Source organism: Monodelphis domestica, chromosome 7 (assembly GCF_027887165.1).
Source record: "Monodelphis domestica isolate mMonDom1 chromosome 7, mMonDom1.pri, whole genome shotgun sequence".
In the NCBI taxonomy this organism is placed as follows: Eukaryota; Metazoa; Chordata; class Mammalia; order Didelphimorphia; family Didelphidae; genus Monodelphis; species Monodelphis domestica.
The window spans coordinates 174,353,203-174,378,946 of NC_077233.1; the positions used below are offsets into that span (position 1 = coordinate 174,353,203).

A 25,744-nucleotide genomic window follows, 5' to 3' on the forward strand; every position below is an offset into this window, starting at 1 on the left:
TACATGAGTTATTCACATGTCAAAGCATATGGAGTAAAAATTTAGTTGTCTGTGAAATCAGTAGTTGGATAGCAAAATTTATTTTCTTGAGAAAACATTTAAGCTATATGGTAATCTGTAGGTACAATGAGGGACAATGGACTGGATTAGAGTATTGAGTCTTTTCAGAGGTATGTTTGGAATTAAGATTGAGGAACAGAAAGGGACATTTATATTTGAGTTTACTCCCATTTATAGGAAATCTGTATGTTTTTTATGCCGTGTGTGTGTGTGTATAAGTGTGTAAGTGTAAGTGTGTTTAACTACCTCAACTTTGACCACCTTTTGTATTCCTTTCCCAGAAAGGAACAAGTGGAGCTGTACTGCTAACCAGCTCCTCTTCCTTAAGTGTACTGTCACCATCCTATAAGTCCAGCAGTTCTAAACTGTCCGGAGGCCTGAACTCAACACCACTGGGAATTTTATCTCCTCTCCACACTTTCCCTCTCCATGTGATCTCCTTTAGTGCAGACTCATCTCCCAAAGCAGGAGTCTCCAAGGATGCCATTGTTACAGGCCCTGCCCCTGGAACTTTCCACCATGGCCTAAGTCACAGTAAGTGCTCTTCCTTCTTTTCACTTTGGAAGCCCAAAAGGTGCAACTCAATTCCAATAACAGACAAGTTCGCTACTGTGCTCATATGTTTTGTGTCTCTGATGTGTGACTATGGGGATGTTACTTGGAAAGCTTTGCCAATTCTAATTTTGGGTTTCTTACTCATAAGGGGCCCATCAGTTTTGGGCTCTTGACAGCTGTAGCTACTTTTCTGTTTCTGTCTTCAATGTGTGTGTTTGTTCTTTTCTTCCCCCTCCTTTCTTTGTTTTTCTCTCTAGGTCTTCTGGCTGGCTTGCACTCCAGCCCGCACCATGCAGCGCCTCTCCCACACTCTGCCTTGTCTACCCATATTCCGCAGAGTCTGCCAGGTAATTGTCAGATAGTCTGTTTGCCATGAATATTGAGTCATTTCTCACCCTTCACCCTTTCATCGTTTGTCTGGTGTCAAAACATGCAATGTCTTTACCTTGTCTTCACTGGTTTGATCTTTGCTATGCTATTTAAAGATTACTAGGGTTTCAGAAGCTCTTTTAAAGTTTTACTGGCCTTGTGGATAAGAATGACTATAGTACAAATGGATTATGTTACAGGGTCTTGAAATTTTTTTCCTATTACTCCTTATGTGATCCATGAAACAATTTAATGAGGGTTATACTTGTTTTTGATGCACTTTCAGCCTTATGCTTTGGATTACAATAATCTTTATATTTTCTTTTATTAAATAATCAATTAGAATTTGGGCTTTAGTAAAATGCAAGACTGCCTCTGTTAAAAGTAGAGGTGCTCTGTGAAGCACTGGGAACTCATCTCAACTTTTTCCTTTGCTTTTTTCAGTAGAACAGAAGGGGAGGCAGTGCACTATCCCCATAGGGGCCAGTAAGGTCATGGCAAACCTCCTAAGGCCTGTCTGCAAATACCATCTATACTTCATCTGTTAAGAGCTTTCTGTGCCTAGGTTAAATAAGAGGTGACATTCCTAATGACTCTTTATCCTCTTCCTGATCCCTTAAGGTGGGTTTAACCAAAATTCTATATTTAGCCTCCTTTTTTCCTTTCTCTGTGCTCTTTTTCTTTACCATCTCATTCATGCATACAGCTTCTTTTCACCCATAACACTAATTTCTCCCACATATCTATCTTGCATATTATTCTCTTCTTTCTTGGTCTATAGATCCCAAACTTCTAAATGCTAACAAAATGTCTCTACCTGGGTGTATAATCAGCATATCAAATCAGCGTGGCCAAAACTGAGCTTATCATCTTTACCCTGATACTTTATTTGTTCCTCCTTTAGACTTTACTATTTCTGTCATATTTATCATTATTTACCTAATCTCCAGTATTTTCAACATTGGTGTTTTCTTTGACCCTTCCCTCTCACTCACTTCTCTTATCCATTCAGTTGCTATATCCTAACTTGTCTGTTAATTTCATTGATTTCTCCTTTCTTTTCTGTCACTATTCTAATACAAATTCTCATTTCTGTCCTTATGGACAATTGCATGGGAATCTTAAATGGAGTCTTTCTTATATTTACCAAAACAGTCTGCCCGGTAAGGAACTTGCATTCTACTTTGAAGGGAAAAACATTTTATGCAGATAAGTTGGCCCAAAGTAATTTTGTAGGGGAGAACATTTAATATGTTGAGGGAATCAAGAAAACCTCATATAGGAGATGGCACTTGAGCAGCAAGCTTTGCAGGAAGTTAGGAATTCTAATAGGTAAAAGAGAAAAAGGAGTGAATGCAGAGGCCAAAATATGGAAATTCGTGTATAGGGAGCAAAAGCAGGCCAGTTTGTTTGAACCTTAGAGTACTGAGAAAGGGAATAATGTGAAATTAGTCCAGGGTAGGGTGGAACCAGATTGTTAAGGCTTTTTAATAGGTAGGGATACCAATTTGAAGGCTATTGCAAATAGTCCAGGTGTAGGTAATGAAGGTCTGAACTTAGTTATAGTCATGTAGGTAGAGAAAAGGAATCAAAAAGACTTGATAACTAGATATAGGAGGTGACAGATAAATGAAGAAATGAACAGTTGCCTTTCAAGTAAAACCTCAGTAAGTTTAAAATCCTTACTTAGCCTGGCATTTGAAGCCCTCCATAATTGTGTGCTACTCTACCTTTGAGCCACATACATATAAGTGCTCTAAGCCCTGCGGATATAAAGACAAAAACAAAACATCCTCTGCCTGGGAGTTCATGTTCTTAGGGGATTAGGAATATAAATAGAGAGATATCTTGAGGTAAGGGAAATCATTAGACTATTGGGGATATTGGAAGATACTTCTTAGAAGAAGTGTCACCTTAGCTGAGCCTTGGAGGAGAGAGCTTGAGAATTCTGAGTAAAGGCAGAGAATACATATATTTTAGGTATAGCTGACCATTATATGAATAGACATGGAGATAGAAGTTGTAATATTGATTCTGGAAAATGGCTAGTTTGGTTAGAACATAGAGTTTATTGAAGGAGGGCAATATGAAATAAATTTGGAAAGATAGGGGTCTCATTTTAGAGGATTTTAAATGTTAGTTGAGGGGCTTTTATTTTGTTCTTAGAGATAACAGGCAGTGGCTCAAGTTGGGTTTTTTATTTTTCAGCCTAAGATTTTTGGGCAGGGGAAAGCATCATTATTAGATTTGTTAATTTAGATGTATGTGGAGTCTGAGCTGGAAAGATGAGAGAATTGAACAGAGAAGTCAGGAGTCTATTGCAGTAGTGCAAATTAAAAATGATGAGGGCCTCACTCATGTCAATGGGAGAGAAGGAAAGATAAGACAGATTGGGAAGGTGTTACATAGCAGGATTGACCTTACTTGGGAACATTGGGTAATGGGACATGAAGGAGAGACAGCAATTAAAAATGACTCCAAGGTTGTGGATCAGGATTACAGTGGATATAGTATCACCAACACAAATAGGGTATTTAGAAGAGATTCAGGATTGAGGATGGGGGAGATGATAAATGTATTAGGTTGGAGATGCTGATGGGGGATATACAGATGAAAATGTCAAGCAATCAATTTGTGATACATGGAGGAGTAGTTCCAGAGAGAGGGTAAGGGTAGGTTTAAAGCTAGTACTTAAACCACTTTGGAGCTATTGAGATCAAAAGAGAATGAAGAAAAAGAAAAAAGGTCCCAGGACAGAACTGTCGATACAGTCTCATGGATATTAAGTAGACAGAAATGAATGATGATTTTATAAAGAAGGCTGAGTAGTGGTCACACAGATAAGAGAACCAAGAAAGCTGTATCTTGAAACCTCAGGAGGAGTGAGTGGTCACTCAAAAAAACAACAGAGAGGTGCAGAAGGATAAAAACTAAGAAAAGGTCAGTAGATTTATCAGTTAAGATCTATATGATAACCTTGGAAAGAACAATTTCAGTAAGCTAGAGATGTCAAATCATATTGCAAGGGTTTGGAGAGTGAATGATTGGTTATGGAAAAGGATACAATGATTGTAGACAACTTGTTTGGGGAGTTTGTCTTTTTAAAAGGAGAAGGCACATAGCTTTGGAGAATAGTAGGGTCAAGTGAAATTAAGGATGTGGGAGACTTGGGCATGTTTGTAGACATAAAGGAAGAAGACAATAAAGAAGGAAAAATTGAAAATGAGAGAATATTTAAACATTTAAAGGGGGAAATCCATAACCTAGGGGAGAAAAGATCAATCCATAATTAGTGATACAATTAGATAAATTGGGTTGCAGTAAGGATATGGGTCTTTTTTAGTGACTAGAGCAAAGGAGGAAAGAATGGGATATGTGGAAGAATTTTGGTATATGGAGGAAGGAAAAAAGAAGGAATTCATAGTAGTCTCTTCATAAAAGTGAGAAGTAAGGTTCTGTGCCAGGTTTGAGGGGAGAGAGGGAGCATAGGGAACTTGAGGAGGGAAGAGAAAATGTAGAATAGCCAATTGGTGAGTATAATAGTGAGAAAAAAAAGAAAGATTATAGCAGTGAGGGTCTAGTTAATATTCTACCAGGAAATTTGTAGCTGACTCAAGGAGCAGAGTCCTGTGACTTCTCTAGCTTCATTCATTAGCATTTGAGCACTAATAGAAAAAGCAGATAGTAGGGGTAGTGGATTGGCAGGGTGTGGATAGCAATCACCCAAGAGATTCCAAGGTAAAGGATAGTTACATGTCAATTAGTCAACCACAAAGTTAAGACCAAAGATAAGAAAGTGAGGCATAAGGAACTGAAAGAACAGGGAAAAATAGAAGGGCTAGGAGGCATTGTAAAAATGACAGTTGAGGAGCAAGGCAGAAGCACAGAGATAGGACAGAACTTTAGGATCAAAGAGAAATTTCAGAGTCCAGAATCATGGAGGCAGTATAGTTGGGGATGGGGGTGAGATCAAAGGTCTGATTTTTGTGTGGCTGAGGCAGAATGAAGATATAGGGTCTTGGAGTTGAGGTTAGCCTAGGTGAAATCATTGTATTTGAAGGAGCATCCAAATTTATATGTTGAAATCCCAGAATATTAATGCAGTTGCCAGGGTGGAAAAGATAGTAAATCAGGTATTATTGAAAAAGGAGGGAGATACCACCTCTTCTCCTTTGGAACCAACATTTAGTATCAATTCTAAGACAGAAGTTAAGTATTTAAAAAACAAAAAGAAAAAAAAGGAGGGAGAATGACCTAGGACGATGTTGGTATACATGTGCTAGAGGGAGCTGTTCTCTGCCCCTCTGCCCAGCAGCTCAATGGCAATTCTTCCTCCTTCTCTTGTGTAAGGGGGGGGGGGGGGGGTCCTTACATGTGGCAGTTTGGGCACTTGGTCTCTCTAAAAGTTTCACCATTAGTGACCTAGCAAGACCAAAGGACTGGGTGGTTGATTTGCTGGATTGACTCTTTGGCAGCCAGGGACATGCCTGCATACAATGGGTCTGCTAGGAGTAGGTGAGTATAGGGAGAGTTCTTTGGGAAAATAGCAGTAGTGCAGGGCCCTCCCCTTACAGAGAATCCCTAGAGCAAGAATTCTGAAACCTTTTTTATGTCATGGACTCCTTTGGCAATCTTGTGAAGCTGATGGATCTTTTCTCAATGTATTTAAATGCATAAAATAAAACATGTAGAGTCACAAAGGAGGCCAAAAGTTAGTGAAAATAAAGATGTAGGCCACTAGATCTGAACTGGATGACATTGGTGAATAGAGTGAACTTTAAAGCAGAAGAGGCTGATAAATGATAAGAAATGATCTGGAAGTGGTCATTGGGAGCAAAGTATATGCCAATTCCTCCTCTTTCTGACCTAGTGTGTAGGATGCATGAGAATAGTTGAGTATACTCAGGTAGTTAGGGATGATAAAGTGCTTTCCAGAAGGAATCAGATTTCTGTAAGTGGAAGAAGAACAAGAATATAAAAGGAAAGAGGTATAGGATGGAGAAAATTCTGACAATAGATCAGTGTTATCAAAAGACAATGAAAGGTAAGGGACAATATGAGGGTAGGGATTATGGGAAGAAGGATAAAGAGGGTTTTCACCCTCTTCGGATAAGAGTGACTCGTGCACAGGGAATTTGGGAAGGAAATAGAAACTCCCTGGCCCTGTGAAGGACAACGTGATAATTGTCTCCTCAAACAAACAGGGTTGAAATAGCAGGATAATTGGTAAATATTCCTACTTTGTTGCCAGTTCCTACTGAATTCTGATCCTCATTTGGAGTAGGTTCTTTAGTTTACCTTATAATAGTAGTGGTATAAATAAAATAAAGAAGAAAAGAAGCCTTCACTGACTAGCATTCAGATATTGAGTGAAGATATTTTAAAACCATGAAATTAGCTTTTCCAAGCATACAAAATGAGAAGCTAAGCTTTTCAGCAAATCTTATGTTTTTCCATCAGAAATAATAAAAAAGCAATGAACTTGTACACAAGCTTTTTGTCTTAGTAGATGACTGATTTAAGGAATAGTCTTTCTCTCTTTTAAATAACCCTTACCTTCTTAGAATTCTTAGAATTAATTCTTAGAATTAATACCATATATTAGCAGTAAGGGCTAGGCAATGAGGGTTAAGGGACTTGCCCAGGATCATGCAGCCAGAAAGTGTCTGAGGCCCAGATTTGAACCTAGACCTCCCATCTCTTGGCCTGGCTCTCAATCCACTGAGCCACCTAGCTGCCCACTGTCTATCTCTTAAGGATTAAAAAAAAAATGACATGTAATAAATAGGTCATGGGAATCCTTGTTACCTTGGGGCACAATGTGATTATTTCTGTCTGAGAAATCAAAGAATAGAGAATATTAGAAGCTTTCTATGGCTCTGATGGGCAGGTAGAATTAGCAAAAAATAAAGAACTAAAATGAAAATGGAACAAGAAGTAATGAATCATGTATTCTGCATAGCACATTTTATAAAGGGTCAACTCTTTTCTTCCTCTGCACTTCAGACAGATGTCAAGGTTAGAAGACTAATAATCCTTTAATGATTTAAAAATTTAAAACTATCTTTTCATTTTAGCTTTGCAATTTTTATGTGTTTGCTTTCCTTAGTGCTTTTACTTTACCTTTCCTCATGTATTATAATTCTATCCCTACAGGAGCTTAAGAGTACTTTGAAAATAAAAGAACTTCCAGTTTAAAATCTTGCATTTGATAGGATCTTTAGGCCTTTATACCTGCACTGTGGAATCCCAGCACCCTAAAGGAGGGGCAGGTGTAGTTGAATTTGAAGATTTGGAATAGCCCTAGATCTGGTGCAAAATCACATTTTGTGGGCATTTTGACAATACTTGTCTTCATAGCTTCATTAGTTCTCAGAAACATCTCATTCACTAATGACTTTTTTTTTAAACCCTTGCCTTCTGTCTTGGAATGAATACTGTGTATTGGCTCCAAGGCAGAAGAGTGGTAAGGGCTAGGCAATGGGGGTTAAATAACTTGCCCAGTTTTGAACCTAGGACCTCCCGTCTCTAGACCTGGCTCTCTGTCCACTGAACTACCTAGCTTCCCCCCACTAATGACTTTTTGCTGCTAATAGAGATTGTCAAGTAAATTTCATTTCTTGGCTCATTTGAATTCTAGGAGTCTAAAATTCAGGGACTTTTCTGTGTGTTTTAGTCACTATACTCTTGGTCCTAGGGAAAATCAAATATCCTGAGGATTTTTTTCTTTTTTGCTTGTCTCCTTTCAGATGCTTCTCAGCTTCATGGGAAAGGGACCAATGTGCAACAGCGGAAATTGTGACATCTGCAGAAGAAAAACTGGTCTAGATCAAGGCAGAACCTGAATGAGTAGGTCTTGAAGACTGGATATTGACTGTATTCTTTTCTTTCTGCCAACTGTGTTGGAGAAAGAGTGAGCTCTGAGTTTCTTGGCACTTCTAACATGCCTCAGAGTTAGTGGGAGCGTCATGCTCTTTTTAGAGATGCTTATGGTGCTCTGTGCTTCACAACCATGTCATTTGACAATGACTGGAGTGACAGATACTAAAAAGGAGAAAATGCTGGACTTTTGGGGTATGAGAATATGTGTGTGTAATGACTCCACTAGGGTGGCCAAGAACTTCTGTCTTCAGTTAACCATACCTCATGACTGTCCACAGGAGAGTGGTCTGTTCCAGCTACAGTGGGATCCCTGCCTCTGGATTGGGACAGTTATGGTGTCCTCATTTTTAAATTGTCTGCTCAACAAGAAGAAAATCCATGCTAGAGCACGATGGGGGGAAATTTAACTTTGTCTCTTTGTAACTCTAAAGGAGATGACCTGATATGCTCTTTGTTCAAAGGGAGATAGAGGGGAAGGGTCAGTTTCCCTCCTGAACATGATAATGAAGCTCTTTATAGAAAAGACCTCTGTAGATTGCGTTGGAACAATTGTAATAGGATTTTCAAAGTTATTTTTTTGGCTCAATTTTCATTATTACCATTAAATGCATTGGATAGGATGGGACTGTTCTTCACATGTCACCCGTATAGGAAGACATAATTCCAGTGCCTTTATGGTGGAGCAAAATTAGATTATACACATCCATTTTAGCCCTCTACCTGCTCCTGAAAAGAGATTTGTTTTTTAAAAATAATTCTGTATTTAAGACGTATCCGTTTGTATTTAATTGAGCTTTTCATAATTGCACATTGAAAGCTGCACTGTCCTGACTTGAAGGTGATTTGGATCCTGAGCACCTGGTTCCAAATCCAGGAAGAGCACCAGTTCTTTCAGCATTTATATATATGTGGGTTCCAGAGCCCAGAAGCCATTCTTGATCAGAATTTTCATCTCTGTGGGTAGGTGTGAGGAGTTCAGAGTTACTGATACATTCCATTTTGTTTTGTTCCTAAAAATCAGCAGTCATAGAACTTCAGTAAGAGGCTTCTTTAGTGTTCATTTAGTGGACACAGGCTTCAAAATCCTGGAGACTCTCCAGGTAATTGATTGGACTATGCATTAACTTAAGGGTAATATGCAGTTAGGTTTGGAGAGTCAATCAAAGGCCAGATGGTTAGGCACCAGCTAGAACTGGGCATATAGCTAGAAGAGCAGTTCCCAAATTGCCAACCTGTTCACAATTACTATCTGTTTCAAAAGGATTTTAAAAGTGCTTTCTTATTCCTGTGAAATTTGTGCTACAAGGTATGTTTGAACTGACTACTCAGACTGAGTTAAAAGTCAGATAAGTTCAGTGTGAACAGCGTTTTCTGTGGCACTGAAATTGATTGTATACATTGTGTGAAAACACTAAGTTGTTTCCAGATTTCCTTTATTTAGACTCATTCTTATTTTGGTTTCCCAATTACAGTGAACAAACTATCAATAACTCATCCTTTGTTCTAGGAAAGGCTTGTAGGCCTTCCCATATTTGCATCTAGGAACAACAGACCTTCTGTCAGCTGCACTGGTAGGCCTCTGCTCATACTTTTGTTTTGGTCAGACCCAAGGCACCTTTCAAATTAAAGCTAAGCAACTCCTTAAGATCACTTTATTGTATTTTTTTTAATTGAAACTTGTATTTCCAGTTTGTTTACAGAATACTCCTAGGTAGTAGCAAAAGAGCCAAAGATGAGATTTGTATTGCTGAGCTCAAAACAGAGCAGTTATCAGTGGACTCTGAGCAGATGGGATTCTCCAGAATTCCCTTCCCATGAGCCCTCCCAGGTACCAGTCCTACTCCTCTTTGCTTTCCTGCCAGTGCTCCCTCTGTACCACATACCATTGAGTTTGTAGCTGGAGCAGAATACCCTCATTTTAGGAATCTAGTGATGCCTCTTGCCTCAGGGAAATGTTTCTTTGATGGGGATTCTGTGGGATTTCTTTTTCTTGTTTATGCTTTACTTGTGGTAATGAACGAGTGAATGAATTAAACAGAGCCATGGCAAGGCAGAGCTACAGGCCGACACTGTAGCAAAAGGATGGAAAATGGAACATCCCTGGCCATGTGCCCTGGATGTAGCAGCTGTAGATGTTTCCTTTGGTGAGGGGAGTCTCTGAGCACTTACTGGGTATGGCAGTTTCTTTAATATAAAAGGGGCTGCAGCTTTTGTGCAGGGACTGTTGGTATTGGGGGTGGTGGGAAAATTGTTAATCTTGTATAAAGCAACTCAATAAATTGTTTCAAAGTTTCCAAAACATTCTTTTTCATTTTTTTCCATTTTATCAAAATTATAAATGGGGTTTTTTCCTTCTCTTATAAGTGATTCTCAAGGTATTGATTTTTTAGGAGTAACCTTTTTTTGCTGAAAGGCAAGTGTGGAAGTGGGAGGAAAGTTTTCTCAAAAGGAAAAGGTAAAAGATGAGTATCAGAGAAATGAAATTCAAGCCACCAGATTTTTATTTCCATACTATAAATAAAATTCCCTATCATTTCCCATTTTCATACAGAATAAATGAGATATACATAACTGGATATTCATTTGGTAAATAATCAACATGTTTTTTACCTAAATGCTATGAGGTAAAGCAAGACTTAAGGCACTGCTGCCACTGTTTACAGTAACATCTTTTACTATTAAAATATTTTAATTTTATAGTAACAGACCACTCATATTTATGGATATCAGATGGAAAAAAATATACCTGTTGAATGAAATTCAACTTAAGTTTCTTACATTTTCTGCTGGGTTTTTTTTTCACCTTTTCTAGCAAATATCCAATATTTCTTGTCAGCAGAGTAACAGCTGAAGATTTTTTTGGACAGTAGAATTTCAACCATAAAATTAGAGGAATGTGAATATTAGTAACTTGAGATATGTTCAGTTGTTTGAATGGAAAAATATATATATATATTTTTGTCTTTGAAAAGTTTTTCAGTTGGTTGGTTTCAAGGCTTGTGCTACTACTGCTTTGGTGTTTTCTCAAGCTATATTTTTTCCAGGCTTGATTAGATCAACTTTTCATAACTTTGGAGTACTTTTATTCCTTAAAAGAAGGGAGGTCACAAAGGGAAACTAAAAAGAATATGTTGGAAGAGTGTTGAGCAGTAGAGGAAAAAAGTTACATATTTATCATCCCCTGGGAATATATCTAGGGAAGTCAATCATTTTAATGGTTAGAAACAAGTTTCATTCATTCTTACTTAATTGTCTTTTCCATTTGAGGTAACAGCTCTGACCTGAGCAACAACACTATAGCAAGAATGTAACTAAAATGTTGGCATGTGGATACACTGGATGTGAGGGTACAACAGTATCATCTTGTGTGAGACCACACCAATTACCTGCTTTTGGGGGCTGGAAGGAAGGATATCAGCTTGAAAAGAAAGAAGCTTTATAGCTACTTTCGCCCAGAAACTAAAACAGCTAACTCCTGAATGGACATATCCTTGTTAACATATCGATCATACTGGGCTGGGGTTAGCCTTCCATTCTTTAAGGCATCTTCAATAGAGAATTTCTTCCCAGACTTTCTATCATGTATCACTGAAGATTCTCCATTTGGTCCTTTGACTGATATTTCTTCCCAGTCACACTCTTGGCTTCTTAGCTTCACAAACATGTTCCAGTCTATGAGACCAGCCCTATGGGCTTCCTCTGGAGAAAGCTCTCTGCCAGTATCAGGGTCAATAACAACAATGGAACGTCGTAAATGGTTCTCTCTCTGTTCCCTCTTGATAGCCACTGACCCTAGACGCTTATGTAACTCATCAATCTCATTATCTTTATCTCTGGAGATCCTTTTGAGATCATCCAGCTCTCTTTCCAGGGACCAGAGTCTAGAGTCTAAATTTGCCCCACAGTCCACTGAAGTCATGTTTCTTAAATCTCGAGTTTCTGTTGTGGTCATTTCAATTTCTGATTGCAGCCTTCTGGTCTCCATTTGTAGATTCTGTTTTTCTAAATGTAGTTTGTGATTTTCTTCCCTTAAAAAGTCCAATTCTTTGGATGATTTTGAATTATGGAATTCCAGTTCAGATAACTTGGCCTCCAGCCGGCTCACCTCTGCATCCAGCTCTCTTTTGATCCGACTCTCTTCCTCTAAACTGTTCTTCAGTTTCTGAATTTCTTGTTCTGTGTCACCTTTTTCTACTTGAACACTTTCTGAAAAGACCACTTTTTCTTTGACCTCCATCTTCTCAAGTGTAAGGAGTTTCTTTTTTAAGGCTTCAAGCTCACTCTCCAGGATTTGCCGTCGGTGCTTTTCTTCTTCCAGTTGGAGTTTGAGAAGAGAGTGTTCCTTTGCCTGCTGGGGATCCTGCTGGAGAACCACTTTCTGTTTTCGGGTCACCTTTTCTTTGGTCTCCCCCTCCTCTTTCTCCAGATCAGCTAGTCGAAGCTTCAGTCGCTGGACCTCAAGCTCAGCCTCCCTTCTAGCTTGCCGTTCTCTTTCCAATTCTTCTAGCTGATGTTCTAGCTCAGCCCTTCTCCGCTGCAATTTTCGAAGTTCTCCTCGAAGGTTGTCAATCTGTCTCAGTTCAATGTCGATGCTTTCAGTGAAGGAATCCACCTCGGCTCTCGTGGCAGGGTCTTGTTCATATTTTACAACTTCTTGCTCAACTACTTTTTCCTTTACCTGCGATAGTTCTTCTTCCTTTTGTTTGATTTTGTCTTCTTGGGATAACCTTTCTCTCTCTAAATCTACCTGTCTTTTCTGTTCTTCTGATAATTTAATTCTCAAGGTCTCTACCTCCTCTTTGGTTTTGGGGTCTTCCCGAAATTGAAGTATCTCTTGGACTACCTCTTTGGTCTGCACTTGGGGTTTGGTGTCTTTCAAGGACTGTATTTCTTGCTTCAGCTGGTAGATTTCTAAATCACATCTTTCAATCAATCTGGTTTTGTCTACAATTTCTTCTCTGAGTCGTTGAAGTTCCTTCTCGGTCTCAGGGTCAGTCTTATATTTAATTACTTCTTTTGTGACTTCTTTCACCTCTATCTGAGGACCTCGTTTCCGAAGAGCCTCCAGTTCACTCTTATAGCTCTTTAATTGCTCTTCCGTACCTCGGTACTTTCTTTCCTGTTCCACAAGTTCCAAACGGAGATTGGCTACTTCACTTTCAGCCTTGGGATCTGGACGGACAATCTCACGTACTTTTTCTTGCACAATGACTTTGGAATTTTCCTCTTCTAGGGCCCAGATCTTCCGGAGGAGTTCAGTCTTTTCTCTCTGACTGGAGCGAGATTTTGATGCTTCATCTTCATACTGACGTTTTAGGTCATTGACTTCTCTTTCTATTGCTGCATCTTTTTCCACTTTTAACACTTCCTTTACAGTAATTTTTCCTTCAGCCATAGCTCGTTCTTTCTCCAGTCTCTTGAGCTTGTCTTGCAGGAAACTTAGCTCTTCTTCTTGCTTTTCCCTTTGAGTGCTTTCATTTTGTTGCTGCTCCTGCAGCAGCCTATACTCTTTCTCTAGCTGGGGGTCATTCTGTAATTTTACTACTTCCTTCTCTGTGACTTTCTCTAGCTCTTTGTTCTTTTCCTCAGATAGGGCTGCAATTCGCTGTTGCAAGAGAATAACCTCTGTTTCTCTTGTTCCTTTCTGTCTCCTTAGTTCTTCTAGCTCTTCCCTTAATTTTAGGACTTCATCAGCCTGAGCTTTATCTTGCTCAATACGCAATACTTCTTTGACTACATACTCTTGACCCCCATCCCTTGTTTCATGTTCCAGTGATCGTAGCTTAAGTTTCATATCCTCTAGCTCATCCTGTAACTCTTTATTTTTACGTTGTTCCTCCACTAGAGTTTGCTGCATTCTGTGGAGACTTTCTTCCAATGCAGGATCAGGCACCTTTTTTAACACCTCTTTTCTTATCACAGATTCCTGGGGCTTCTTATTCTTCAGGATGATGATTTCATCCTGAGTGCTTTTGACTTCATTCTCTAGCTGCTGCCTACGCTGGGTCTCATCATCTAGGGCTTTCTTAATTCTCCAGGTTTCTTCTGTCACTGGTTCTTTGCCTTGAGTGGATTCATGTGTCACTTCTATCTCTGGCTGCTGATATTGAAAAGAAAATGCATCTTAAAAAACAGAATTTTACTGATGGTACTACTTAGAGTTGGGAATTAATAGAGTTAATGCATATAAGGAACATTTGTCAAAATGACTGTCTTAAAACCTCTATAAGATTTCCTTGGCACATACTGGCATGTACACATGCTATATAGCTTAGATTTGCAGTATGAAACATAAATGTTAACTTCTGTTGTAACTGCCATTAGTTTAAATTATTTTATAGTACTACTGTTTTGACAGATCAGTATCAAGAATGATTGTTAGGTTATTTTTCTAAAATAGTAACAAATGATAAGAACCTCACAGGGTGCTGCTTTGGAGAAAGAAAATGTTACCTAATTTTCAACTGCCTAGGGTTATTTTTAAAATTTTGAATGAAATCATTTATCTTTTACCTGTCTCAGAAGATTCTGAGCAAATTCCAAATTCTGCAGTCTTTGTCTGTTGATAGCATTAACTTCAGTGAATTTGGCAGCAAGAAAAGTTTCCTAGAAAACAGTTGTTTTATAGCGAGAAGTTAATACAATGAAGTGACAGGCTTAGGGGAGGAGCAGGATAAAAAGCCTAAGAATATAGGCATGGAGATGAACTTTCCTGTCTTGGGGCTTCAATTCAGTTATTCACATAGAAGTTATTCACATCTTTCCTTTGGGAATATAAAAATAGTCCCTGCAATGTCGGTCACTATACAACACACTAGGCATTTTATGATAATTGGTCATATTTAAATAATGTTAAGTGCACTAAAGGACATTAGTATTTAAAGAAATTTAATATTTTGTTAGCTAAAATTCACATCCCTCTCCATCTTTTACGTTATATATTGTATTTTAGGTTTTCCTAGATGAATCACAACTGCAAGAAGTGTGTCTTACTGAGAAAATAGGATCATCACTTAGAAAAGACAATATAGCTTAGGACTGGAAAATACTTTAGAAGGTATTTAGTCCAGTTCTTGCCTAGTGAATAAATGTCTTCTATATTACCCTCTACAAGTTCTCTGCTTAAAGACCTCTGGTGATAGGGGATTCACCTATTAAAATATCCTTTTCCATTTTAGGACAACTCCAATTGTTAAAAAATTCTTCCCTATATTAAGCTGAAATCTGCCTCATTACAATTTCCACCCATCAATCCTTGTTCTTTGCTTGGGAGACAAGCAAACTATGACCGTCCTCCAAAGGGTGAATGCAGGGAGTATGTGATTGCTAAGTCTTTTTTTAATAGTCTCATTATCCCCAGTTTCTTCAATCCTCACTGACAGTTTCAAGTTACTTCAATTTCTTGATACCTGCCCAACTTTAAGATATTGCTTTGAATTGTGAATTTCAAATCTATCTTACTACTGATAAGCTTTACCTCTTCCTTTACTTTGGCTGCAGGAGATTGAAGTCTAGCCCTCTTGTTTGTGTGGACATTCCTTCCATTCTCCAGGTCAAGAAGGGATCTTAGTTTTTCAGCTTCTAATTCATAGTCCTAGGTAAATTAACAGAGATGCCAGTGAGCCAACAAGATTAGTGAGGTACCCAACTTGATCTCTAGTGTGCTTTATAATACCAATCCAGAGACTCCCCTAAAATTAGCTTTCATAATCTTTTTGGTGAACCTATAGGAAAATGATTGAGTCTCACCTTCACAGCCTGTTGGTACTGCTGGGCATGGTTATACACTTTCTGCACCTCTTGTTCCCAGCCTCCAATTTCATCTAGGAGGTTCTGTAAAACAACAGGAATGTCCACAAAAATCCCATACCACAACAAACTCAGCTGCTGAAAGCTTGGTGCTTCAGGTCTTTAATTAACACTCTGGAGAAGGATACATATTAAAAGATCAAGTAAATTTACCCCCAAACAACTTGAAGGTTCCGAGTTAGAGGGCCAAAAAGAAAGTGGTAGGGAAGAAAGTGCAGTGGGTTCAACAAAATTCTAGGAGCAAAATTTATTACTGGAGTCCAGATAGCTTTGCCCTTTTTTTTTGAAGAGCCTTTATTCTAGGAGGGACACAAGCCCTTTACAACAAAGGCAGATCTTTTTGCTTCCTTGAGGAAAAAAATTGTGGATGGTGCAGTTCTTATTTCCTGATACCTACTCTTGTAGGTATATATACTTAGGGATTCTACATTGGCTAATTCCAATCCTAGGATATGGAGGTGGGGGGAGGGAAGCTGCTGTTATTTGAAATTACATAGTGGGAAAATGGATTTTTGCGGTCATCTAGGCCAATATGAACAAGAGTCTTTGTTCAGATTGGCCTAGATGTTTTGTTTTTTTCCTGCTTCCAACGTTTTTATTGTGTCACAATTATTTCATCTTCAGTGCAGGTGACCCCTCCCCAGCAATAAAAACAAAGGGCCTCCACAGGGCTCCCTGAAGTGCTCTGGTTTCCAGTGGAAGGGAGGGCCAGCCAGGCTGGAGGGGGTGTGGGGGGCATTGAAGACTGGCTGAGGAAGACTGAAAAAAGGGAGAGGGTAGTGGTCACAGTCAGAGGTTTACAGTTTTGCAGGCAGCCCACAGCTTGGGCACATTCCTGTGGGCTGCTGAGTGGTGGCAAGAGACTCCCTAAGAGAGGATGAGGGGGGATTCCCCCCACTTTAGGGCTCTCATTTTTTTTTGTTTGTTTCTTACCAATGGCCTATAACTTCCACTGGAAAACTTACATTGATGGGTGTAAGTATGTGTGTGTACAACTATATATCTATATGCTGCCAAAGTGAGCAATAGTGATGGTGAACCAACTACCTCTTAATTACATAGTGGGAAAATGGATTTTTTAGGTCATCTAAGCCAATCTGAACAAGAGTCTTTTGTTTCTTACCAATGGCCTATGACTTCCACTGGAAAACTTACATTGATGGGTATAAGTATGTGTGTGTACAACTATATATCTATATGCTGCCAAAGTGAGCAATAGTGATGGTGAACCAACTACCTCTTAAAGTGGCTGATTCAATTTTTCTATTTTGAGAGGTGGCTTTGATTATTAGTAAATTTTTTTTATCTAGTTGATATTGCCTTTCTGTGATTCTGTGATATTCTGTGATATTTGTTGTGCTTTTTCTTCCTCAACTCCATCTTGAAATCCTGAGCTTTCTTTTTCAGGTGTCATCTCCTTTATATAGAAGGCCTTTACTGATCTCCCCAGCTATTCATACTCTCCTCTAACCTAAAATTACTTTGTCTTTACTCTATATTATATGTATATATGTGCCCTTTATTTTTCTATTTCTTCCGTCTGTTTATATCATATTTATCAGTCATCCTACCTATACTTCATTTCCCAAGTAGAATGCAAGCTCTTTCACTTTTATCTGTGTGTCCACTGTTTGACACAGACTAGGTGCTTAACAAATGCATGGGGAATTGAATTGAACTTCACTTTATTCATGTCCCTCCAAAATGTGGCATCCAGTACTTTAGATGTCATCATATTGTCATTTTTTTAACCCTTTTATGTTACAATGCCCCTGACCTTGAACAGGACCCCAAACAAGCCTGCTATACTTGGTGCCCAACTGTGGGGCTTGAAGAAGCTAGGAAGATTTAGTGCTTGGAGAAGTCGTAACTTCTTTGTGTCGTAGGTAACACAAGATTCTTCCAGTTAAGTGTGCACAAAAAATAGTAGAGTGATTGGAGGAAAAGCAGGCCAAGTTCTGTTTTGCTGTGGGCTGGTAGAAGGAACAAGCCTGTATTCAGGGGGGGTCTTCTGTAGTCCTGACAGCTGTAGATTTAAGGATTGGCATAGGGATAGTCGCCCAGCATGGCTTGAAAAAATCTAGCTAGAAGAGAGAAGTTTGAAGAAGCTATGGGGGCTAGCAGGGATCCGAGACTTTGGGGGACTTATGCCCCATCCCTCACCATCTGGGTGGAAGTCTTGGTCAAGAAAGCTTCTCAGCCACTCATGTGAGTATAAAATTACAATTCACAGTCAGAGTAAAGGAGAGGATTTTTTCAAAGTTAAATTTATGGCAGGCATTACAGGCTTTAGAAAACACTAGTAATGAATCAAGCAGCAAGAAAAAAGGGGGAAAAAAAGAAAGCAGGTAGCCAGCTACAGAATTTCTCACAAAGACATTTAAAGAGACAGTAAGTATCCTGGGAAAATGCAAGATGGATTTTTTCAGTGAAGTTTTAGGCTGATACCGCATTAGAAATTTTTTTTTCTTTTTCTCTCAAGATCTTGAGTAAACACCTTAATTTTTAAAAGCATGCTTTCCACAATTTGTGTTCACTTGTCTCTTATGTGCTTTTTTTTTTTTTTTGGCTGTTAACATGTGGAAGTCCTGTCTGTGTGTATTTTTTCCGAATTTGAGTGTTCAAAAAATATGCATCAGAGTCCTCCATGGAGGGAGGTAAGTAATTAATTCTGACTTCTAAATTTGATAGAGTGTTTCATATTTTTTCTTTTTCCTTATCTTGGATAGGCCCTCTGAGAAAAGAAAAAAAGATTAGTTTGGAACACACAAAGGGAAATTTTGTTCCATAATTTGGCCATTCACTTAGATTTAATTTAAAAGATTGATTTATGTAACTTTGGAAAATTGCTAAGTTTGGATGATTTGTAAAACATTGTTAATTGTAAAAGTATTCATTAGGATTTGTCACCTTCCTATACCATTAATGATATTCATGATTGGCTTCACCAGGTATAGGGATGGGTTTATGGAGCAATGCACAACTTTTTCACACTTGTACTTCTAGTCTTAATGAGCATCCTTCTCGACATTTGTGCTCCTGTGCTGACCCACTTACCAAAATCTATATGGAGAGATGCAGTGAACTCAAAAGGGTTAATTTCCCCCTTCGACACGTTCCCCTCTCCCTTTTTGGCTTTCTTGTTTTAAAACAAATAATGGGGAGATGTAGGGGACCAAGAGGTTAAACCCCCACCCCCCATTTCTCTCTCCTCTACCCTGTAAGTTCACAAAGAAGTGCAGTGTAACCTTGAGAAAGATATGGAAAGCAGAAAGAATTCTCCTCCCTGGTTCCAGAGGCCAGGCTCTAATCCAAATGATTTTTGTTGACCATTTGCTTTCCTTAATGAGCTACCTTGTTAGAGAGCAGATAAATATGTGTATTGCTTCTGGCTGAGGGGCTAGAACAGCAGAAGCCTGAGAGAGCAAGTAGAAGCCTGTTGAAGGAAAGCATGATCGAATAAAGACTGTGAGAAGCCTGCTGCTGACAGGTGTCATTCCCTTTTAATCCTTTCTTGTTACACTGCTCCCATCCTTGAACAGGACCCCAGATAAATCTGCTGTATCATACCAAAGCGAAGTATGAAAGGACTGTCACTTCTCTCTTTCTCGATATAGTGTCTCTATCTAAGGCAACATCAGCATTTTTGGCTGGCATGTCTCATGGTTAATTCCCATTGAACTTGTATTCCACCAGGTCTTTTTCATATGAGTTGTTGCCTAGCCATATTTCTTATTTCTGTACTTAAGAAGTTGATCCAAATATGGAACTTTTACCTTTATCCTATTCAGTACAATCTTTGGTCAGTGCATTCTTTCTTTCTTGATTCCAGTGCTGTTTTCCATTGTATTAGCTATTTGTTTAATAGTTTTGTTATTTGCAACCTATACTTTTTATATGTAATCTATACTTTCATCTAAGTCATAGATTTTTAAAAATCTTGAATAAAGCAGGGTCCAGAATACATTCTTGGGGAAGGTTGCCAGAAGTCTTTCCATGTTGATTGCAATTAATAGTTACTATTTCGGGTGCAAGTTATTCAGCCATTTTGAAATCTACCTTTTCTCCATTTGTGCCTAGCCTTTCCATGAATACTGATCATCAGTATGATGATCTCTATAAGGAGAAGAAAGAGCCTTCTCACCTTTTGATTCTTTAGCTTGGTTTCCACTTGACTTAAGCTGTCAGTCTCTTGGGGCTCATAACTGGGAATATTGGCCAGAAACTGGGTCACATGATCATAGCCGCTGCGGTAGTCAGAATATGCACCTTTAGCTTTCTGTAGACTCTGAGACCTAAAGTGAGAGAAAGATATTGCTGGTCTTTTGTTTTTAATTCTTTAATGGTTTCTGCAGAAATTTCTTCTGTGCCTTCAAGCATGAAGACAAGGGACCTGACACTTGTGTGTGGTTTCACTTCTCTCCAATCTGAGGTGAATGAGCCAAAACCTTACCGATTGTTGATTTGCTTAATGAGGTTGTCAAACCGTTGATTGAGCTTGTTGACTTCTGCTTCCTGCCGCTCAATATCTGCACAGTGCTCTTGGAACCGGCTTGCCAGAGTACTAGAGCACTTCTTGGTTCTTTGCAGGTTCTGGTCAGCCTCACTGAGGAGGGATCTCTTGGCTTGCAGTTCTGAGGCAATGGCCTGAGAAGGAAAGAAGGAAAAGAAAAGCTGATAATGATATCATAATCAGAATTTTCATGAGCCCTGTTCAAGTAATTTAAACTGTCTCTAGCACCTGGAAATCTTTGATTGAAATGGAATTAATTTTTTTTTAAACCCTTAATTTCATCTTAGTAACAACTTTGAGGCAGAAAGGCAAGGGCTTGGCAAATAGGGTTAAGAGTCATACACCTAGGAAGTGTCTGAGACTGAATTTGAGCTCAGATCCTCCTGACTCCAAGTCTAGCACTCTACTGTGCCACCTACCTTCTCCTTGGAATTAAATTTTTAAGAGAAGAAGGTTTCTGTTCAAAACCAGTTTACTCAGTCTAGTCTCAAAGGATGTATAGATTTTGGAAGAGACTTTAGAGATAGATCTCTAGTTTAGTCATTTAGTTCAAGCCCCTCTCGTAACTGAAGAAACTGAGACTGATTTGAGATTAGGTAACTTGGCCAAACTTGCTGGGATAGAGATTCAAATTCAGGTCCTTTGACTCTAAGTGTTATGTTCTCTTCATTATACCACCCTGAAAGGTATGGTAAGCCTTTTCAGCCCACATAGCACAGGGGATCACTCACTGTTAGCTCCTGCCTCTTGTTATCCAGTGACTGTTCATTCTCAGGGACTGTATCATCCAAGGAGAGCTGGTTTTCATACTTGGACAGTAGCTCTCTACCTTGCTGAAGGCTGTTCTCAAGGCGATTGGCTCCATCTACCCTATAACACAAAGATATGAATGCAGACCTGGTGGAAGTTTCTTCTCCCCATGACAAAATGTTTCCTCAAATATAATTAGATTCCATGCCCCCTATCACTTACTTTTCCTGAGCTGAATTGAGCAGTTGAAAGAGACGGTCATATTTGTGGTTGGTATCTTCTACCCGTGTCTTTAGCAGTGGAGCACTGCCACTGTCAGGGAGTGCTCCAATGAAGGCATCACACTCCTCAGTACTCTGTATCTTTTCTGGCTCAATTCGACGAAGCTCGTTGGTGATATTCTGCAACAACCAAAGAATCCTCAGGGCCCTATGCTAAACTAGCACTCTACTCGGAGTATTTGGACTTCCAGGATAGGATGAGGCCAGGTTGGAAAAATGGAAGACAGCATTCACATTGCTTGGCGGAGTTTGGGCTGACAAAGCTTCTGATCTCATGTGGTAGTTGGAGATATCTTGAAGGACATAGATTCTCTACCCTCATCTCCATTGGTCAGGATCAGGGCTTTTGAAGGAGTAAAGTCAGAGATCTGAAATTTTGTTTCTAAATATAACTGGTGTATAACTTATTTTTTAAAATGTATGCTTACAGTTTATGTGAACATAAATTGGGGTGATACATAAAGGAATTACTGGAAATGTGGACTTCCCTTGGCACAGAAGGAGGAAGCTGGGTTAGGCCAGAGCTTTTTGCCCTAGAATGTGACACAGAGGCTCTAAAGGGTTCAGAGTTAGGATGCTTTCATTTAACCTGTAAAGGAGCTGGGGTTATAGTTAGTTCTGCTCTTTCCCTACCCATAGCTCTCTCCTTTCCTTGACCATTACCTTGAGGTCCTTGGCCCGTTCAGCACTATCCTGCACTGCCCGACTCTGTTCAAGGGGAGGCCTCAGGATGGCAGTGATTGCTTTTTCCTGTCTTTCTAGGTCACTGTTCACCTTGTCCAGGCTGGCAAGCAGCTGCCGTCCCTGGAGGTCAGATGCATCTAGGCAGAAAAGAAATGGAGACAAAGGAGGAAGAGACTAAGCCTTAGGGGAATGTGGACAGGTCATCCAAGTAGAAGGAAGGTTCCCTGGCTACGGCAAGAGGAAAGTCATGTAGTTTTTTCAGTAGTGACATCCTAACTGCATCTGGATGAAAGAAAAATATTAGGCTGGTGTGAAGGAATCTGCCCATATTTTATTCTATGTACAAAGGAGCCTTTTTCTCCAGTTAAGTATTATGGAGCTAATACTTGGAAAGAAGATTTCTAATCCCTTTAACTACAATTCTAATCCTAATTCCACTCTTCTTTTTTTTTTTAACCCTTACTTTCTGCCCCAGTAACAACTCCAAGAAAGGGCAAGGGCTAGGAAATTGGGGTTAAATGACTTGCCCAGGTCACACAACTAGGAAGTTTCTGAGGCCAGATATGAATATAGGTCTTCTCAACTCTAGGCCTGGCACTTTATTTCCTGAACCACCTAACTGCCCCCAACTCTTTGCATTGTGGCCACTTGTGCTGGAAACCTAGAATGTCTCCTCAGATCTAAGAGAATCATATCCCATTAGGTAGAGCCCTGCTCCTCATTGCCTTATTTTATATATCTTCATGGGCTTACAGCTTTCAAATGAGAGAGAATCTTTTCTCTGGCAGCTCAAGACTTCAAGTAGGACTCCTAGCTTTCTATGCACACTCCAGAACATAAACATTTTAGCCCAAAAGGTCAGTTTTGGAGTTCAGCTTACTGAAGCTTCCAGGTTTTGGGTTAGTTGTCTATATACATTTAGTGTCTCTATGTATTTAATTTCTGCATCTAGGACAAAGAAGTTCAAATGCTCTTCAAAAGATTCTGAAAGGGAAAACTTGAGATATTCATTAGTCTGGGGGCAGGTAGGTGGCTCAGTGGACTGAAAGCTTAACCTAATTATGGGGGGTCCTGGGTTAAAAATTTGGCCTCAGATACTTTATACTTTCTGTGTGACCCAGAGCAAGTCACTTAACCCCAACTACCTAGCTCTTACCCTTCTTCTGCCTTGGAACCAATACCCAGTATTGATTCTAAGACAAAATGCAAGGGTTTAAAAAAATAAAATAGGCTTAGAAGAGCTGGGGTTCTAGACTCAGACGAAGGAAGGAAGAGAATAAGCTTTTGTACATACCTCCAGGATTCTCTGTCTTGAGTATTTCATATCGCTGCTTTAGAGCAACCTTACTCCCAGCTGCTTTCTGCTTCACACTCCGGTACTGATTGCTTAGGCTAGAAACAAAGCAGATAACTCTTAAGTTATTTGCCTGAACCATTTTGCCTCAAGTTTTAGAACATATCCCTATACCTATATAGCTCCATAATGCTGACCCAGTTTATAGGATTTGGTTTTTTTTCATCTCCTGAGCCCTCATGAGATCATCAACACCAGCCCATACAGTAGGAGGTCCAGAGAGGTAGTGGTGACTGAAATTAGGAGTGGGCTAAAAACTTCTAATCAGTCGTGTTGTTTTCTTTAAACCCTTACCTTCCGTCTTACAATCAATAATACATATTGGTTCCAAGGCAGTAGAGTGGTAAGAGCTAGGCAATGGGGGTTAAATGATTTGTTCAGGGTCACACAGCTTAGAAGTATCTGAGACCAGATTTGAACCCAGGACCTCTGTTCTATGGGCCTGACTTTCAATCCACTAAGTCACCTAGCTGGCCTCAAGTCATGGTTTTGAATGAAAAAGACACACTGAGTAGCCCAGAGGAAGCTCCCAGGGTGAGAGGGTAAATGGGCAATATTTTAGATGCTTACTTGCATTTGCTTTTAAATCTCAAAAATTTTCCTAGAATAAGAAGGACATTCACCACAACATACCTGTCAGTGAGTGCGAGGGCCTCAGGGTCAGTAGGAGGAATCATGAAACAGACAGCAGGGGCATTGAGCTTATTCCCAGAGCTATCTGTAATATCCCAGTTCTCTCCATTGTTCTTCTGTAGAGTGTAACTATATCCACGAGATATCAGGCCCTAAAAGGGACAGGCCAAAAGAATTAGAGGAAACACTTCATTCAACTAACTGGCAGAAAAACCCTAACAAAGTCAGCTTTTGATCTGCCTAGGAATTACTTGTTCTCTCTTTGCTTTGTAGACAGAGTAGGGACATTTCTGGCTGCTACTAAGACTTAACCTAACCTGCAGAGAGAGCACAGAAGGAACATCCTAGTGCAGTGATGGTTAAGCTTTTAGAGATTGAGTGCCCAAACTGTCCCCTTACATCACATGTGAGCTGCCCCCTTACCCCAGACAGGGGAGGGTGGAAGCATTCCCATTGGGCTACTGGGCAGAGGGATGGGTGATATGGGAAATGTCCTCAGGTGTGGTAGATAGGGGGAGAGGAGCAGCCCCCTTTGGCATGCATTCCATAGGTTCAACAACATGGTCCTAGTATATCATTTTTCTTTGTCTTTGGATCTAGGGGGAATTCTGTCTTCTTTCAAACATGGTCATTTCGCAGTAGCAGTCTATTTCTTTAGAGACAAAGTCTGTGCTCTCTGGCAGGGAGCCTTGGTCACTCTCCAACCTCCAGAACGTAGATTTTCATTCTCTTATAAAAAAATTCTCCAGTTAATACCAAGCTGAGCAGCCCCTCAGTGAGGGTCAAGCTGGTTTACCTGCTCATTTTCAAAATCACAAAGTGCTTCCACAGGGATAGGTTTAAGAGGTGTTTCACGGCGGTACTTGAGGGGTACCACTTGCTGGCCACGTTTCTGTAGAGACCGTATCACATCATCATACTTGTCCAGAGCTTTTTCCTGATCCTAAACAGGAAGACAGGAGACTAAGCCCAACAATTCTCCCTAGAGATAGGTGGGGTATGTCTGATTTCACTGGGCAGGCAATATTCTCAGTCAGGCTGACAAAGGGCAGTTTGATAGGTCAATGGTAGGCTAGAATCCCAAAGTGATGTGAAGGGGGATGGTTTCTAAGATCTGGACTCAGAGGTTGGGAGAGGGAAGAGATGCCCTTGAGTTATCTATGGGGTGGTTGGCCCAAACACTCACGTCCAGTTCCCGTAGCAAGGATTCGATTTGGTATCTGTCTTTGAATTCAGGACTGTATTTCTGGTTTAGATCTGTGTCTACCTTCCTCAGCAACTCCTGGGCATCTTTGACATCTTTATGAAACTGTGGAGGACAAAGTAACAAGTCCATCACAAGCAGGAAACCAATGGCTCCTAATGACTTCTGAGGGGAGAAGGAAATTTGAAGGAGAAGTCAAACATCCCTTCTCAGTCTAATTATTGATATGGATAGGTGGTTCACTTGTTTAAGGGCTACCATTCCCTACTATGGGTATTTTTTTGAGAGGATCGTCCTCCCATTTTAAGAGGATTGTCCTCCCATAGACCCCTGTAGCCTAAGCAAAGAATGATAGGGCCACCTTTATGTACAAATCACAGATGCAGAGAGCACTCAGGGCTTTAAGACTATTTGAAGGGGTACTAAGGACTGCTGCCCCCACCTCAGCTCCCTAAAGACTCTGTTTCTAGCAACATCTCCTTAACACAAAGTTTTTGCTAAATAACTATCTGAATACTTGCTTGTTTAGAATTCATTAATACAGTGGATCACACCAGCATGCTAATGCTTCATAATCTTCATGCCAGTGTAGTCTGTTAGATTCTCCACATACTTTTCTGGCTCTTCTTCCTTCTGTCCCCTATATGTAG

The 25,744-nt window shown here is 39.8% G+C and overlaps 2 protein-coding genes across 6 annotated transcripts in view; one reads left to right on the forward strand and one right to left on the reverse strand.

Moving 5' to 3' along the window:
- The window catches only part of UBN1 (ubinuclein 1), a 36,369-nt gene extending 26,204 nt beyond the window's left edge, over positions 1–10,165 (forward strand). For 2 of the 4 annotated variants that reach the window (XM_016424020.2, XM_016424021.2), the window contains 3 exons: positions 342–594; positions 873–962; positions 7,734–10,165. In XM_016424020.2, coding sequence (XP_016279506.1) covers positions 342–594; positions 873–962; positions 7,734–7,786 — 396 coding nt within the window. In that variant the 3' untranslated portion in view covers positions 7,787–10,165. The remainder of the gene's footprint in view (positions 1–341; positions 595–872; positions 963–7,733) is intronic. The other 2 variants (XM_007498727.3, XM_056806112.1) reach the window with 1 other exon arrangement.
- A 184-nt stretch (positions 10,166–10,349) lies between these two features.
- PPL (periplakin) overlaps positions 10,350–25,744 on the reverse strand; it is a 45,034-nt gene continuing 29,639 nt past the window's right edge. For both annotated transcript variants that reach the window (XM_007498716.3, XM_056806111.1), the window contains 13 exons: positions 25,077–25,199; positions 24,687–24,833; positions 23,891–24,042; positions 23,198–23,295; positions 21,883–22,040; positions 21,161–21,339; positions 20,920–21,058; positions 20,129–20,322; positions 19,820–19,970; positions 15,616–15,699; positions 15,344–15,460; positions 14,380–14,472; positions 10,350–13,966 (listed from right to left, as the gene is read on the reverse strand). In XM_007498716.3, the coding sequence (XP_007498778.1) occupies positions 11,309–13,966; positions 14,380–14,472; positions 15,344–15,460; positions 15,616–15,699; positions 19,820–19,970; positions 20,129–20,322; positions 20,920–21,058; positions 21,161–21,339; positions 21,883–22,040; positions 23,198–23,295; positions 23,891–24,042; positions 24,687–24,833; positions 25,077–25,199 (4,293 nt within the window). In that variant the 3' untranslated portion in view covers positions 10,350–11,308. The remainder of the gene's footprint in view (positions 13,967–14,379; positions 14,473–15,343; positions 15,461–15,615; positions 15,700–19,819; positions 19,971–20,128; positions 20,323–20,919; positions 21,059–21,160; positions 21,340–21,882; positions 22,041–23,197; positions 23,296–23,890; positions 24,043–24,686; positions 24,834–25,076; positions 25,200–25,744) is intronic.